At 48.0% G+C, this 15,629-nt stretch overlaps 1 protein-coding gene across 2 annotated transcripts in view; it reads left to right on the top strand.

Moving 5' to 3' along the window:
* Window positions 1–15,629, top strand: part of CORO2B (coronin 2B) — a 359,010-nt gene that overhangs the window by 51,089 nt on the left and 292,292 nt on the right. Inside the window, exon 1 of one of the 2 annotated variants that reach the window (XM_078683012.1) lies at window positions 12,320–12,699. The exons of the other annotated variant lie outside the window; for it this stretch is intronic. Coding sequence (XP_078539138.1) covers window positions 12,685–12,699 — 15 coding nt within the window. The 5' untranslated portion in view covers window positions 12,320–12,684. Of the gene's footprint in view, window positions 1–12,319; window positions 12,700–15,629 lie in introns of those variants that run through there. 2 annotated transcript variants of the gene reach the window in all.

The following is a 15,629-nucleotide window of genomic DNA, read 5'->3' as shown; positions in this document are numbered from 1 at the left end:
CATACGACAAGAGGGGGACAGTATCTTTGTTCAAAGGTGATGTTGGTGATTTTATGCCACTGCCTTCGTTTGGATGGAATATGGGCATGTACAGCGGCAGGGGGAACGTTTATTGGCATGAAAAACTCAAGCATAGAATGATCTGTCCAAGGATAGTGTTTGGGTAGGTTACATTCGATGCCCGGAAAATTGGCTATAATCATGTCCAAAGTATGTCCTGCTTGATGTGTAGGTCCACTGTTACATTGTTTTAATCCCAGGAGAGAGATATCAGTCATAAACGATTGTACCTCCTTATTATTTCCGTCTTCACTGTGGATATTAAAATCCCCGAGTAATAGGAAATCTTTATCTATGCTAATATGTGGTGCAATTGCTTCCACTAACAGTTTAGACATGTTTTTCAATGGGCCAGGTGGACGATAAACCAGGGCTCCTTTCCTGCTACATTTAGTGGGTGAATCAATCCTAAATGTCATCATCTCAAAATCAGAGGTGTAACATTGATCTAAAACAGAGACAGAAATGTCATCTTTAAATACGATTGCTATACCACCTCCGGTTTTTATAGGTCTATCCTGTCTAACAATCTTATAGCCCATCGGTATGCCAAGAGTAATAGCGGGAGTGGTATGAGGTTTAAGCCACGTTTCAGTTAGGAAACACATATCTGGCTTATAAGTGGAGATGAGATCCCAAACCTCAGTAGAATGCTTAACTAGCGATCTTACATTACACAATAAGTTACTACCCCCACAAGTCAGAGTAGTCGTGGTATTAATAGTACATTGTTGATGGGAAACGCTATGCGTTAAGAATTGTGTATGGCAAAACCTACACGAAAAAGGCCCTTCAGGGCAAAAGTGAGATGGCGGAGAACAGTTAGGTGAAAGCACATTAGGGCGTAAATAACGTAGAGTGTGAGAGAGATATACCCGCCTGGTACCCTGAGTATCGCCAGTCGGTAATACCATAGCCCCTAGCCACGTCCTGTCGCGGACGGGCGCAGACGGGCTTCTCTCTGGCGCGTCTCAGGCGCTTCACTGCGCGCGACCGCTGCGCGCTCGAGGCGACGAGGGGGCTAAGTAGCCTTCCTGAATGGGAGACTAGACCGCTACCCGCTTGTACTAGCGGAAGTGGAGTGTGTGTGTCTGCCTCTTACCTGCCCGCCCTCCGCTCTACGGCGCTACTAGCCGAGTCGGACCGAGGCGGACAGGCTGAACCACCGAGTGCAGACTCCCTTCAGTAGGTCAGTTTTTAAAAACCCCTTTTGCCCCTATGCAGCGTGTGCAATTATTAAAATACAATTTTCACTAATGTGCTTTAAAATTTTTAAGTAAAACGGTATCAAGCATTAAAATACTGTATCCGCATTTGCTGACTGGAGCAAGCTGTCTGGCGTCAAGCGGGTTGGGGAGACTCTGCCACCGTCCTCCCTACCTACATTAGCTTGGTCAGTGACCCAGAAGCAGAATTGGGTAGTTATCGACAATGAGTGTTTTTATTATTGTTTTGGCATTGAAGAGGCCCTGGCCCTACTTTTCGGGACAAACTTGACTGTACAGACTGATCTACATGCCTTGGAATGGAAAATAACCACATCTGCAATGCCAAATAGCATAGGGTGATCATTTCCCTTTACAGCCTAAAAAACAAATCTGGAATTTCTCATAGAAGTTCATATGGACTCCCAATAAAGTTTAAGAATTAAATAATTGGGCTGTTCCTTATTCATGTCCAATGTAGGAAGGACATGTAGGGGAGATGATTCTCCACAGTTGATTGTACCACCTCCAAGGTAGGGAACACTTCATATTGTAAAGTTGTGTGTGTGTTCATTTATAGTTCAGGTATTTCACTTAGCATAATGCTATTCAGGAGTCACCTAGTTCTCTGAATACTTCTGGTGTCTTTTGTTCACCTAATAATTTCTAACAATTCCCTCTTCATAATTGTAGGAAACTGGGTATTTGTTGCAGTAGTTTACCCCACTTTATGCCTGGTATTTGGTGCAACTGTGACTGAAGTGCACTGGGTTCCTCCTAACCTAGTCCCCGGTGGCAGTGTTTTTTCTCCAAAATAAAACAAATCGTCACTTGATCATCAAGTGACCAGGCCTTTGGCACCACTGTAAGTCCCTAGTAAGTGGCACCTCTGATATCTAGGACATAGGTACTAAAGAGGGTCCCTAACAGTTGCAGCATATCTTGTGCCACTCTAGGGTGCCCAGTACCAAACTCGTACAGACTGTCACTGCAGGCTGTGTGTCTTGGTGCAGACAAAAGTGAAAACACGGCATGGCACACAGCCCTGTGTGGCTGTGTGCGATGCCTGCAGACACTTCATACAGCATAGGTGCCTCACCTCTATAGCTTACAGCCTTAAGGCAGGGTGCACAATATTACAAGTGTGGACCCATTTGCATGAGCAAGTAACCAGGGTAGCCATTTTAAGTACATGTGCTGGACACTGGTCAAAAGGAGTTCTGCAGCTACATGATGGCTTCACAGAAATCAAAGCTGTTTTGTATCAAGCATCTTGTATTATTAACCCCCCACTTATTCCTGTGATGAATGTATTAATAAATGCACTCAGAGGCCACCTTAGAGGTTCCCCTTGAAAACCTACGAAGTAAAGTGTGCTGGCTGACTGGTTCTGACCACAGACAAGTTTCTGACACCCAGGGGTGAGAGCCCACATTCTCAGGAGGTCAGGAACAAAGCCTGCTCGGGCAAGATGACCCGTAAATTAGCAATCCAAGGCAGGGAGCTTCAAAGAGCCCACTGCCTTTGGTGTGCGATTCTGGCTTCCCTCAGAGATGCCAACCCCCCTGACTAGAGCCTTTATGGTGCCAGGACATGTCGGAAAATTAGTAGTCAGATAATGTCCCCCATGACTAGTTCCACTCGTAAGGTGGGATACCTGATGTGGACATGAAAATGAAGTCTGCCATATTGGTGATGGCAGAATTAAGAACCCTGGGACAGGGTCATGCCCACTTATTGAGGGGTCTTAGTGACCCTAGAGGTAAGTAGGCTATTGGCTACTACCCTGCACTCCCCTGAATGTAGTATTTAGGGGAGCACCAGGAAATCAGATCCTGCCGACCTGAAAGAAGAAGACTGACACTGGAGAGCTGCAAAAGCAAGAACAGAGGACAGCAACTGACTTGATGCCAACCCTGCCGGCCTGCCTGCTGCCCTCGACAATTGCATCAAAGACGACTCGTCCTGCAGCTGCTGTGCCTCCAAAAGCCTGGGAGGACTACCAGACCTTCACCCAAGATCCAGAAACACATGTGGAGTAGTGGAGCTGCTCTCCTGCATCCCTCAGGTACCCCAGGAGGATTCCGGACCGCCAAAAACCCAACACCAGAAAGTACTGCTGCACCTGTGCCTCCTAGCCCGAGTCGAAGTGGCTCAATGGTGCCAGCGTGGTCCCTAGACCCTCCAGAGATGGAGTCCACCTTGGGTTTGCCAACAGCCTCTTTGTGCAGGCCCCTTCTACTGCGAGTATCTCTGGGGGTAAAAACCCGATGCCTCTGGCCACCTCTGCACCCCCCGCATCCCCTCCCCCCCGGCCCAAGAAGAGGACCAAAGGTGTCCTTGCGTCCTAGCATCGTGCAACCTGAGCCCTCTTGTTGGTTCAGCCAGACTGGCCCCCCAGTCCCAGATTGCAGCATCTTTGTGACCGGGCTGATCCCCATAGACTTACTCAAGGCCCCTGATGCTGAAAAGCACTTCTACACCTGGCTGCCCGAGGTGACTGGTTGGTGCTGCCTTGGACCTTGCCCTATACTCACCTTAAGTCCAGGAGATTGGTCCTGCAAGTCCCTGTAAAGTACATGTATGCACTATGTCTTTCCTCCATAGGATAACATTACCACTTTCAGAAATTGCACTGTGTCGCTTTTTAAAAACTGTAAAAATTCTGAACTTGAAACACACCCGATTTTGATGATCTAAGTGCCTAAAGTTATATAAAGATAGGTGTTATTTTTATAAATTGGTGTATATCTCCTTATTTAGGCGTGTTTATAATTTATTGACTGTGTGTATGCAGCAGATCAAGCCTAAGGCTATTCGACCACGCTACCCCCTAAAAGAGCACCATGGGATTGCTCGATTAAGCCCCTGTCCACTTATAAGGGATATCTGGACTTGGCACAGTATACCTCTTTTTGGTATGCTGTGTAAAGTGCCAGCTTCCTACACTAATCATTACATCCAAATACATCCTATGTGGATGAAAATCATTCAGGAGATGTGGGTAACATGTTCAAGCAAAATATTCATGTGGCTTCCAGGTAGGAGATGTGTCTGGTGGCAAACATGCCAACTTTAGAACCTGAGGTTCTGCATTGAATCCCAGCATCAACACTTGACTGAAAATCGTGTGATTCTTGGTAAACCACTTATTCTAGTTGTGCCTAAACTAATAAATATGTTAAATATAATTTAATTGGGCAGTACAAAGATGTAAATCGCCTCTTGGTGTACCACATCGTGTATGGTCTCCTAACACCCCCAAATTGTATAGTGATCCATCGGTCCACAGCTAGCTTTTCACTGTATAAATACCAACACAAAGCATACAGCAAATAGCCTCTCATGAATGACAACTAATTCATCTCTCAACAGTAAATAGGCATGATCAGTTGAGCTTACAAAAATGCCTCTTCCCACTATATTTATTCCTGCTTAGGTCTTTTTGGCCGATAAAGGGCCCTCTGTACTTGCATATCACATAGACCTGAAATGTCATTCATTTTGATCTCCGACATTTGAAATGGCATTTTCTGAAGTTTCCAATTAGTTCTCCTTCCAGAAAAATATTGATGCACCTGTAACATCGAAAATGTCCGCTTGTCACCACAGATATTGTCTTTTTTTTCCAGGCACATCCTTATGAAAAACAGGTAACTGAAGTACATCTGATTAACAAACCACCGGAATGCTTTCTATGTGTGCTGTGAATATAATCCAGTCATTAACTCCTTGAGTCAGTCAGTAATTCCTTTCCTGAAAATATTTGTGAAACATATTTTGTCATTGATAATTTGGTGGGTGGGCTGCCAGCCTGGCTGCAGCATATCCACAAAAAAAGTGTTCTCTGCTTGGTTGGTGGAGCAGAGACTCTTTCGTTGAAAATCCATTGCCTTGTGGGCTACCACGCTTGGCAACATGCTCAGCAACGATTTTATTTCGCAGGAAGAAAAAAACCACCCATTAAAGAAGACTGTTTCTGAGAAATCAAAACGAAATGTCTCTGACACTTGGGGAGTTTTCTCCCTATGAGATAAGAATATTTTTGCTTTTCCCTGCCCATGGCACATAAGTTGCTGGAACACTGCCTATTTAAAGAGAAGACTCCCCCTTGTGTAAAACACAATAGTGTTCTCCTGCTATTTTACAATAATAAAGTCACTGCCCTGGCAGTACTTGGAAACAAGGTGCGTGAAGAAGTTTTCCCTGAGCAAGAAAACACAAATTACTGTGGGAATGAGAAAACCCCCTACATCGTAAATTGCTTTCTGCCTGTCTGCATGTATTGGTATACTGACTTCTTAATTTCTGGCCCTGCTGTCACACTAACATAAAATGTGTGCTGAAACCCGGGCCTGTCTCTGAACATGAGTAGGTCTTTGACTAGTTCTATGACCTGGGACGCACCAAGTGTGCCCTTATTTACTGACTAGGCAACTATTTGTGTTGTGGGTTTAGGATGTGGTGTGGTGAAGGAAGTATACTGTGTTCTGAGAATTAATAGTGTGATCAGACCTTTTTATCTGTGTCCGTGGAGTGGCGGCCTGCTGGCCCACTTGTGTAAAGTTCAGCTCCTAAACACTTACCCAGTCCTGTCATTGTAGGTGACTAGGCTGCCATATTAGTAGTGCCCGTAATATGACTCCAATACAAAAAGCACATCTGAAGGTTGTCAGACCATCTCTGGGGGCCCACAGGAATTACTGGGCTCCAACAATGGTGCTTGAGATCGTTGGCCACTGGTGTCCTGCGGTACGTCCTACTATGGCTCTACAAACTGGCCAAGTACAACCCTCTACGAGTTTGACTCTTCAACCAATCAGTAGATTTGTAGAGTACTTCTTGTTACCCGTGAGGGTATCCAGGTGCTGACAGAGTCCAGTTGATTACTGATTATCCAGATCTTCAAGGACTTTCAGAACTCTGGAAGAGATTAGGAGGTCAATAGATGGAAAGGGTAGCAAGTTCCATATCTTCACTGCTACGTAGGAGAAGGAGCAACCTCTGTATTTGCTAGGTCGAATGCGGCAGGTGAGGGTTATTGAAAGGAACGCCGAGCAGAGGTGTCTGGTGTGCTGATGAAAGTGCAGGCAGTGGTTCAAGTAGGCGGGTCTGCAGTTGTGTAGGGCCTTGTATGCATGGGTCAAGAGCTTGAACTGGCAATTTTTCAGAATAGGGTGCCGGTGGAGTTCCCTGAGGTAGGGGCTGGTGTGACCATCTAGGGAAAGCCAGGACAAGTATGACTGCCGCGTTCTGTATGATTCGTAGTCGTAAGAGGAGATGAGCTGCGATCCCTGCTAGAGAGAATTGTCGTAGTTTAGTCAGCTGGAGATGAGGCCTTGGGTGATGGTGCATCTTAAGCTTTGGGATAGCCATTTGAATATCTTACAAAGCATGCGAAGGATGAAGAAGCAGGGGGAGGATATGGAGTTGGCCTGGGTCGTCATGGTTAGCTTGTCCAGAATGATACCTAGGCTCCTAGCGTGGTCAATAAGGGTTGAAGTAGGTCCGAGTTCTAAGGACCACCAGTGTGCGTCCCATGGGAAGCTTTTGTTTCCAAAAATCAGTACCTCTGTTTTGTTCGTGTTGAGCTTCAGGAAGTTGTCCATCATCCAAGTTGGTCTTGGTGGTGTCTTCGGAGAGGGAAAGGATTAGTTGTGTGTCATCCATGTAGGATATGATGTTGAGTCAGTGGGATTTTGGCGATGCTGGTCAGAAGTGTCATATAAGTATTGAAGAGGGTGGGGCTGACCGAGGACTCAATGGATGATTTCCTTGGGTTCGGAGTAGAATGGGGTAAGTGAAACTTTTTGCGTTCTTCTGGTGAGGAAAGAGGCGATCCATCTGAGACCAGCTCCTTTGAGGCCTATGTTGTGCAGCCTTGTGATGAGTGTGTGCTGTGGGACCGTATCGAAGGCTGCAGAGAGGTCTAGGAGGATCAGAACAGCAGTCTCTCCTCGGTCGAGTACGGCTCGGATGTAGTCGGTAGCCACGAAAAGGGCTGTCTTTGTCCTATGGTTGCTATGGAATCTGGTTACTGTGAAATCCAGATTGGGAGAAGTAGAGTAGAAAGTTCTGTTCCAAATCTGAGGAGAGTTGTTGGTTGATGGTGTTTTCTAATTCTTCAGCCGGCAACGGGAGCAGGGAGATCGGTCAGTAGTTGTTGGGTTCACTGACTTCTGCCAATGGTTTCTTTTGTAGGGCATTGACTTCTATGTTTGCCAGTCCTTTGGAAAAGTGGCCATAGAAATTGAGGTGTTGAATAAGGTGGTGAATATGTGGCTGATTCTGGCTTTGTCTAGGTTGAAGATGTGGTGAGGGAATGGGTCGACTGGGGCCCCTGAGTGGACCAAGTTCATGATGTAGGCAGTGTTCTGTGGGATGAGCTGGCTCCATTTGGTTAGTTCGATGTCTGTGGTGGTAGCAGGGTTGGTGTGTTGCTTGAATAAGTTTGTGATCTTGGGCTGAGGTTTGAAGGTTCTGTAGATGTTGACAATCTTGTTGTTGAAGACGTTTTCATGGTTGTTGCAGAGTTCGTTTGAGGGGTTAATGTTTGTTGCAGCTAACAGATTGGAGAATTCTTCTATGCTGTTATTAAAGCTTAATTCGATGTGTGAGGCAAAGTCATTTTTCTTTGATTCTCTCAACTGTCTGTGGTAGAGGTTGAGGGCTGTCTTGAAGTCGGTCTTGTCGGTAATGTCCTTGCTGGTGCACCACCTCCTTTCCAGTTGTTTATAGTGTTGTTTAGCAGTTCTGAGTTTGCCAGTGTACCAGCCAGTCTGCTTGGTGGACCTTCTGTGGGTGTTGCCGATGTAAGTGACCCAGTTGTTGAATTTTCTGACGTTCTGTTCTAGGTTGTTGGAGGAGATGGGGTGGGCGGTGTCAATCAATCAGGGGTTTGTAAAGCGCAGCTACTCACCCATGAGGGTCTGAAGGAGGTGTTGTCTTAAGACATTGCTTCAGCTGCTTTCAGCGGCGTTGGGCACGCTGGGAGCAGAGGTTTGTGAGCTGGTGATGTTGTAGTGGACGATAGAGTGGGCAGTCTGGGTGAGTTCCGTGGGTGGCTGTACCTGATAGGGTCACTGAAGGTGAAAATGGAGTCTAGCATGTGGCCTGCGATGTGCTTGGGGGTGGTAGATTAGTTGGGTGAGGGAGATGGTCATCCTGTTGAAGAGGTTGGTAGTGTTGATGCGTTTGTGGTAATTGATATAGAAGTTGAGGTTGTCAAGGAAAATTTAGATCTTGAAGTCTGTGGCGAGGGGGCGATGAAGTTGGTTGATCAAGTTGAAGGCTGGACGTGGTCCTGGAGGAAGGTAGGCAAAGGTGCCCCTGATAGTGGTTTTGCGGTCTGTCTGAAGTCAGAAGTGGAGATGTTCCATGGCTGCCATGATGTCATTTGTGGTGGCGCATTGGATGGATTCCTTGTGTATGATGGCGATCTCTCTGCCAGGCATGTGAATGCGGTCATGGTGGGTGATCTTGCATCCTTAAGGAATTGTGATGCCGATGTTCGGCATGGCAGTGGAGTTGTGTTTTTTCTTCAGGTGGTGTCAGTTGTGTGTTTGGGGTGGGGCTGGTCGGTGGTCTGGTGTGTGTGGGGCTTCTGCTGGCTGTAAGAATGGTGACCAGGAGAAACCAAGCTGGAAAACCTGGTCAGCTGCACTGTCACTGGATCCGGCTGGAACAAGTAGGCACTGAAGGCCACAGGGAAGTGGCACTCTAGGTGCCCAGGTGCCTACTAATGCAGTTTGCTGCGGCCTGCATTAAGTAGGCCTTGGGTTGGGTAAAGCTTCTGTTGGTGGAAAAACGGTGAGTGGGAAAACCTGGGCAGCAGCAGTGTCACTATATCAGGGTGGAACACACAGGAACTGGAAGCCACAGGCAGTTAGTGAAGGCAAGCAATTAGACATGGGGGCAGATTTCTGTCAGACAACCTTAGGGGCAGCAGACAATGGCCATAGTACCAGAGAATTGTTGACTGTCTGCCTCTGATGTTTTCTCAAATGAAAAACAGTATTCCTAAAATGTTTTCTGATCCTTTGAGGAACACGGCCTGCTAAAAAAAAAAGAAAAAAGTTTCCTGTTTGGGAATGCAAGCACAGGGGTGGTGGTATGCTGTTCCTTTCATGACGTAACCCATAACTTTGTGCTACAATTAGGAGCATGTCTAATTCATTAAGTAGGTCATTCTGAGACCCTCTGTGACTGGAAATTTTGTGACATGCCATATTAGTTCACAGGCTGCATCACAAAATAAAACGGATTGCAAAAGGTTGATGTGAAACTTTCCCCCCGTATTTCGATACTGCCTTTTTACACTTAATGCAGTATTTGGCAGGAGCACCCTAAGACTCTCGTCTTGACCCCACGATGCCCATCTGAGTTCGATTGCAGACTCTATGCCTGTAGTTCTCTGTGACAGTCTAGTCACCCCTGAGGACACTCTCACTGTGTGAGTTTTTCTCACCGCAAAGCACCCTCCATTATTTGGCAGCACATTGTATTTCATTCTTGACCCCTATGACAACCTTACTTACATGAACATCCCGCGACTCCCCTGGCCCGCATGGTAGCCTCCCTCCTCCCCTGGCACTTCAGTCTATTCAGACACTATTCACTACCCTCGGCACCCCAGACTTCTTCCCTTAATGCCATAGTTAGTGTCCCTGACCTCTTTGCTCCTAGGGTATTTCTCATACCCCCTGGCACTGTCTTCACCATCAATCACAAAAAGAGGGGTACAGGGAGCTGATAAAAGGTCGAGAACCCTTGAAGTATGAAACATACTGTTAGAGTAACTGTTCCTGTAGTGGGGTATCTCCGGGTGGAAGTAATGAGGGGGAGGGGGTCTTCCTTATTAGGAAGTAGTGCCCTCCCACACCCATAAGGGTGCCATGCTTTTATCATCGGGCTTAGCTCCTCGTGGGGTCGGAGCTGCAATACCCCACAGGAGGGCTCTTTGGCAGAGATCCTTTGATAAAAAAAATAACCGTGACGATGAGTGCGAGTGTGTGAGATAAGTGCAGTGGTGAATTTAAAAATATCTAAGGGGTACCAAAAATGTTTAATCTGGGATTGCCTTGGTAAGGATAAAAACTGTGTTGATTGGTTTTCTTCATAATTAAGAAGTAAACAATCCAACAAGATGTATAGGTCAACATGTTTCATGCCTCAGCAGGTGGCATCATCAACAAAGCCCTCCAACCATTCTCTTGACCCCATCCCTTGTGCCATTGCCATGGACTTCTATACCCATTCTCTTTCCTATTGGACCACTCTGGTTAATCTCTCCCTCTGTCAAGGCTCCTTTCCTGTTTCCTTCAAAACTGGGCAGGTTACCCCTCTGCTTAAAAACCCCACCGCTGATGCAAAAGACCTCAACAACTTCCGCACCTTCACTAACCTACCTTTTCTTGCGAAAATCAGAGAAAGATGTGTAGCGAAACCACTCTCCCATTATATCAAGGACAATGATCTTCTTGACAATTTGCAGTCTGGCTTCATTCAAAACTGCATGACTAAAACAGGCCTGCTGTAAGTAATTGATGACGTGCTGCAGATTCTCGATTCGGCGGAGTCTTGTCTTCTAATTCCTCCTCCTCTCCTCCTCATTTTCTCCTCCTCCGGTTCAATCATGAATCGATCGGATGAATCTACTTAATAATAAACCCATCATTGTCGACAGCTCAAATTCCCTTATTGTTGTACTCGACAAAAAACTCAATCTACTCTCCCACATCAATTCCATTGCAAAGTCTGCTCAATACCAACTACGCCTTCTTTGGGGGATTCGTTGCTTTTTCCCGGAGCAAGACCTTAAAATCCTGGTCCAATCACTGGTTCTCTGAGTCTCTAGATTGGACTACTGCAATACTCTTCTTACTGGCCTCCCCAAATCTCATCTGTCCCCCCTTAAATCTGTTTTCCATTTAGCAGCGGGTTTCCTATATGGGGCCAAAAGGAGCGACCACATCACACCCATTTTATCTACCCTCAGTTGGCTTCCCATCGAGGCAAGATCTATCTACAAGACTGCCTGTATCACCCACAAAGCCTTGCACTCCTCCTCTCCTCGCTACCTGGCGAATAAACTGAAACTCTCTGGAGGCTCTAGACCATTACGTAAACCGCAAAATGTATTGCTTGAACCTCCCACTTTCAAAAAGGAAAGATCGATGGCCCAATCCTTTTCAGGCAACACAGTGAGAATCTGGAACTCACTTCCGCCTCAGCTCCGGACCTTCAAAACTGACCTCAAAGTTCTTCTCCTTTAAAGACCCTTCCAAATCTAATTCACGCCCTCTCTATTCCCTCAAGGAAGTTCTTCCACTGTCGGAAATTCTGTACTCCATGCCTACAGAAGTGCCTTCCCAGTGTGTTCTTTTGTTTTGAGTGTCTGCCATTTATTGCAGTATTTTACCTCTACTTGTATCTTGTACGCTTATGTAACATGCACACATGTCACTTTTTCCTATTGTAACGTATCGTTTGCTACTTCTTCTTGTATTTTTTTGCTTTTGATACATGCACAATCGTCACTTTTGCCTCGTGTAACATAACGTTTGCTTTTGTAACATGCTAACTTGTAATGTGCTCCTCATGTAATGTTACTGTTCCTATTGTGAAGCGTTCTGACACCTTCGGGTGAAGTCCGCACTTTATAAAAACGCATAAAATAAATACATAAAAATGTGTCCTGGTGGCTATGAGGAGGGCTTCCTGGTATCAAGGCGCCCACTCCATCTCCGGCACTCTGCATCCCCAGCCAAAAGAAAACACCACCCTGGGGCTCAGCATCGTGATTACAGTCGCTGCCCCTAAACCCTACGCCCTCAGAAGAAGAGGCCTCTGCAGTCTGAAAGGCAGGGTGGCATCAGCCCAGCCCAGGCCGCCAGCACCAGTGCTCAGCTCGAAGGCCGGCTTACTTTGCCAGTGGAGGCAGGCAGAAGTGGTACACTGCCTGGAGGGAGGAGGCGAGGCAGGGGGCGGGGAGAAGCAGGGGGCGGGCAGAAGTGGGAGGCGGTTCCCTCTGCTGCCAGTAACCACTGACGATCAGTCCTCTGCAGGGAGGAAGAGAGGGAGTCCCGCTGCAGCCGCCCTTCTGCCCTCTCTGCCCCTGCATCCTCACACGCGGGTACCCAGCTTTGCTCCCCACGCCGGTTCACGTGCGCTCCTCCCTGCCAGCATCTTCCCGCTTCCTGACACGCTGTTCTCCCTTCCTGCCAGCAGCGCCTTGGCACGCCCTCGGTGCCCAGCCTCCTGCTGCATCCTGGCATCCCTCCTCGCGCAGGCTGCTCTTGCATCCTAGCCCACGGGCAGCCCTGCTCAGCCTCCTGCAGCTTGACGCGCAGGTGCCCTCCCTCACCAGCCTCCGTCTGCATCTTGGCACGGTGCCACCCTTCTCCTGAGGAGCTTCTGCATGACTGTCACCAAGGTAAGGACGCTGAGGGGGGGAGAGGCGCTGTCTTCCTTGGCAGGGCTGCAGAGGCGCCCGGACACAGATCCAGGGAAGTTATATGCCACGCAGGGCTGCCCCGAGAAATGCCAACTCCCCGCAGGGTCATGGGAGCGGGTCCGGGTGAGACCTAATGCGTCGCTGCCAAGTTGCTGAGCGTGGTCCCGCTGTGCCTTAAAGGGAAACAACGGGTCTGGCTGCGTTCTTGGCAGGAAGCTGGAATACATGTTATGCTGCGCTGTGCAGGAGAGGTGTGTTGTGTCCTGTTAAAGCCGCTCTAGTTACGCAGCCTCAGGACCACAGGCAGAGTTTCCGAGTTTGCAAGGATGTAGCCCGTTGTCCCCGGGTGGGAATTCCATCGCAGCCCCCTGTGCAAGGGCATCGTTTTCTGCTGAGAGAGGGGGCGAGGACGGCGTGGCTGGCGCTTTATGCAGCGGATTAGTTTGTTCTGCCCGGGAGCCGATCTTCCCTCAGCGGCATGCCTCTGCGGCTGGTTTAGCGCCTTCAGCATGCTGCGTCACGCTGACCCATCGGTCTCTGGCCCCTTGTCCACCAGACGCTCCTCGCCGTTCCCTGTGTGTGGGCAAGATGCTATTAATAGTCCATGGAACCTCTCCCCCAGCTAAGTGTGTCTGTCCACCTCCCCAGACAGATGCCCAGCCGGCATGCTGCAGTTTTAACTCCTCGGGCTGCGTCACGGTGCTGGTCCCTGCCCCGGCCCGACGAGCCCAGGTGCTGGAGCTCTTTGGGACCGAAGGTGAGAAGTTCACCCCTTTCACCGATGGTGACTGGGTTTGGAAGCTGGGAGTGGCTGGCATAAGTGGGAACTACTTGCCACCAGCTCACTTCCAAGTTAAAGTTTGGAGGCAGCTGGCGCCACAGACTGGCACGCACCTGACTCTGCCCAGTTCAATAAGGTCCCTTTCCATACAGGCCGGCGTGCCCCTGGCTGGCGCATGATGCTGCTGCTGCGTGGCACTCATCCAAAGGAGCGCGATGCCACCTCCAGGCAGGGGAGGGGCGATGTGCATGTGTGAGGAAGACTGAGGCGATGTCTTGGGTGTGTCCTGGGCTCCTAACTGCTGCGAGGCGGCTGTACCCAGCGCCTATCAAGGCCCCTGCAGGAGCCTCTACGCTCACTTATCTCTTTTGTGCCAAGCGCAACAATGTAAGGACAATTTAAAAAACTGCATGTCCCATCAGCGCACAATAAGATGTTTTCTAAATTGTTCATGTACACTACAGTTCCTCAGGAGTTTGATGTACCTGCTGTTCCAAGTTGAACTCTGGCTTCAATTTGTCAGCCTTTCCTCCTTCACAAGGTGATAACATGGGCAGAGGTGCGTTAGGGTGCAACACGTTAAAGCCGTAAGTGTGTGAGGAAACCACGTACTCCCATTGACATTCGATGTCTGATAATAACCATCACCAGGGCACGAGTCCTAAAAGTGGGGGGACTGACCTAGTTAATCCGAATACAAGTGACATCACAGCACGTGACATCACAGAATACTAGTGACATCACAGGAAGTGGCATCATAATAAGTGACATCAGATCTTAAGCCCTCGCATATATGTTTAACATGTCTCTCATGAGTACATTGGAGCATATTTCGAGTATACAGGGAAAACCTCCTAATTTAGGCAGAATATTCACACTTTTGTAAGCTACACATAAAACAGTGTTGCCTTTTGTCATCCCAGCCAGGAGACTCCAACAAAAGGAGGCCTGGTGACCCTTCAGACTCAGCCTTTGTTATGGACCCAGCAGGACTCTGAACTAAGAAAGCCCCCTCCCTGCCTGCACGCTGTTGTGGATTGAAAGTAGACAATAACCTGCAGGCGCTGCTGAATGTGTCCTGGTGTTTGCAAATTACACCGGGACGAAGCCAGCATATTTTTTAGTAGGGCCCAACTTCTTGGCAGGGTGAAAATAGTGGGTGGACGGACGTCGTCCACCCACGTGTACCCCCGACTTGTACCCTGCCCATCACCCATAGTGAAGGGCCGCTGTCATCAGCACTGTGAGGGGCCCAGGTGGACCCTGCCACTGGCGGCAGTCTCCCTGGTCTCCTGTGTATTCACTGACTCCTAATCCCTAATAGGTGTTATTGTTTCAATGTATTCACTCTTTCAGCGATACGTAGAAAGCACTGGCAAGTTGCACTACCTCTACACTACAGTTAGGGTAGAAAGCACTGGCTAGTTACACTACCACTACACAGCAGTTAGGGTAGAAAGCACTGGCAAGTTTCAATACCACTACACTACAGTTAGTCGTATGGCACAAGGCCGATTTAGCACAGCACCAAAACCACATAAGTCGCACTTCATGCCTACACCGCACTGTCTAGAGCATGTGTTCGACCCTCATGCACCAGAGGAATGCACCTATAGCCAATGGTTTCAGATGCCCTCCAAAGATCCAAAAGGGACGATGATCCAACAGGGCTGATGATGATCCAACAGGGCTGATGATGATCCAACAGGGCTGATGATGATCCAACAGGGCTGATGATGATCCAACAGGGCTGATGATGATCCAACAGGGCCGATGATGGTCCAAAAGGGCTGATGATCCTGTACATAAGTCTATGGATTAACTTCAAATCAAGCAGGTCACACAATACTCCTGTCCATTGACCAGAACACTCTACAGATATATGAACTTGTAGACTCTGGTCTATAATGGAAACGTAATGGCGTGGACGACATCCACACGGCCTACAACGCTACAAGGCCATACTAATGGTACATTGAATGCAATACAAATTATAGATCCAAGTAATATAACGAGCTAAGCTCAGTCTCCTAATGAATTCTTCAGATGTTTCGTGTAATCAATGGCACAGATAACAGCCAGCTAGCTGTATGTGTCTTATAAAAACGAGATATAACACCTTAAATGT

This window comes from Lissotriton helveticus, chromosome 3_1 (assembly GCF_964261635.1).
Source record: "Lissotriton helveticus chromosome 3_1, aLisHel1.1, whole genome shotgun sequence".
NCBI classification, from domain to species: Eukaryota; Metazoa; Chordata; class Amphibia; order Caudata; family Salamandridae; genus Lissotriton; species Lissotriton helveticus.
This window is presented reverse-complemented; position numbering and strand designations above follow the sequence as displayed.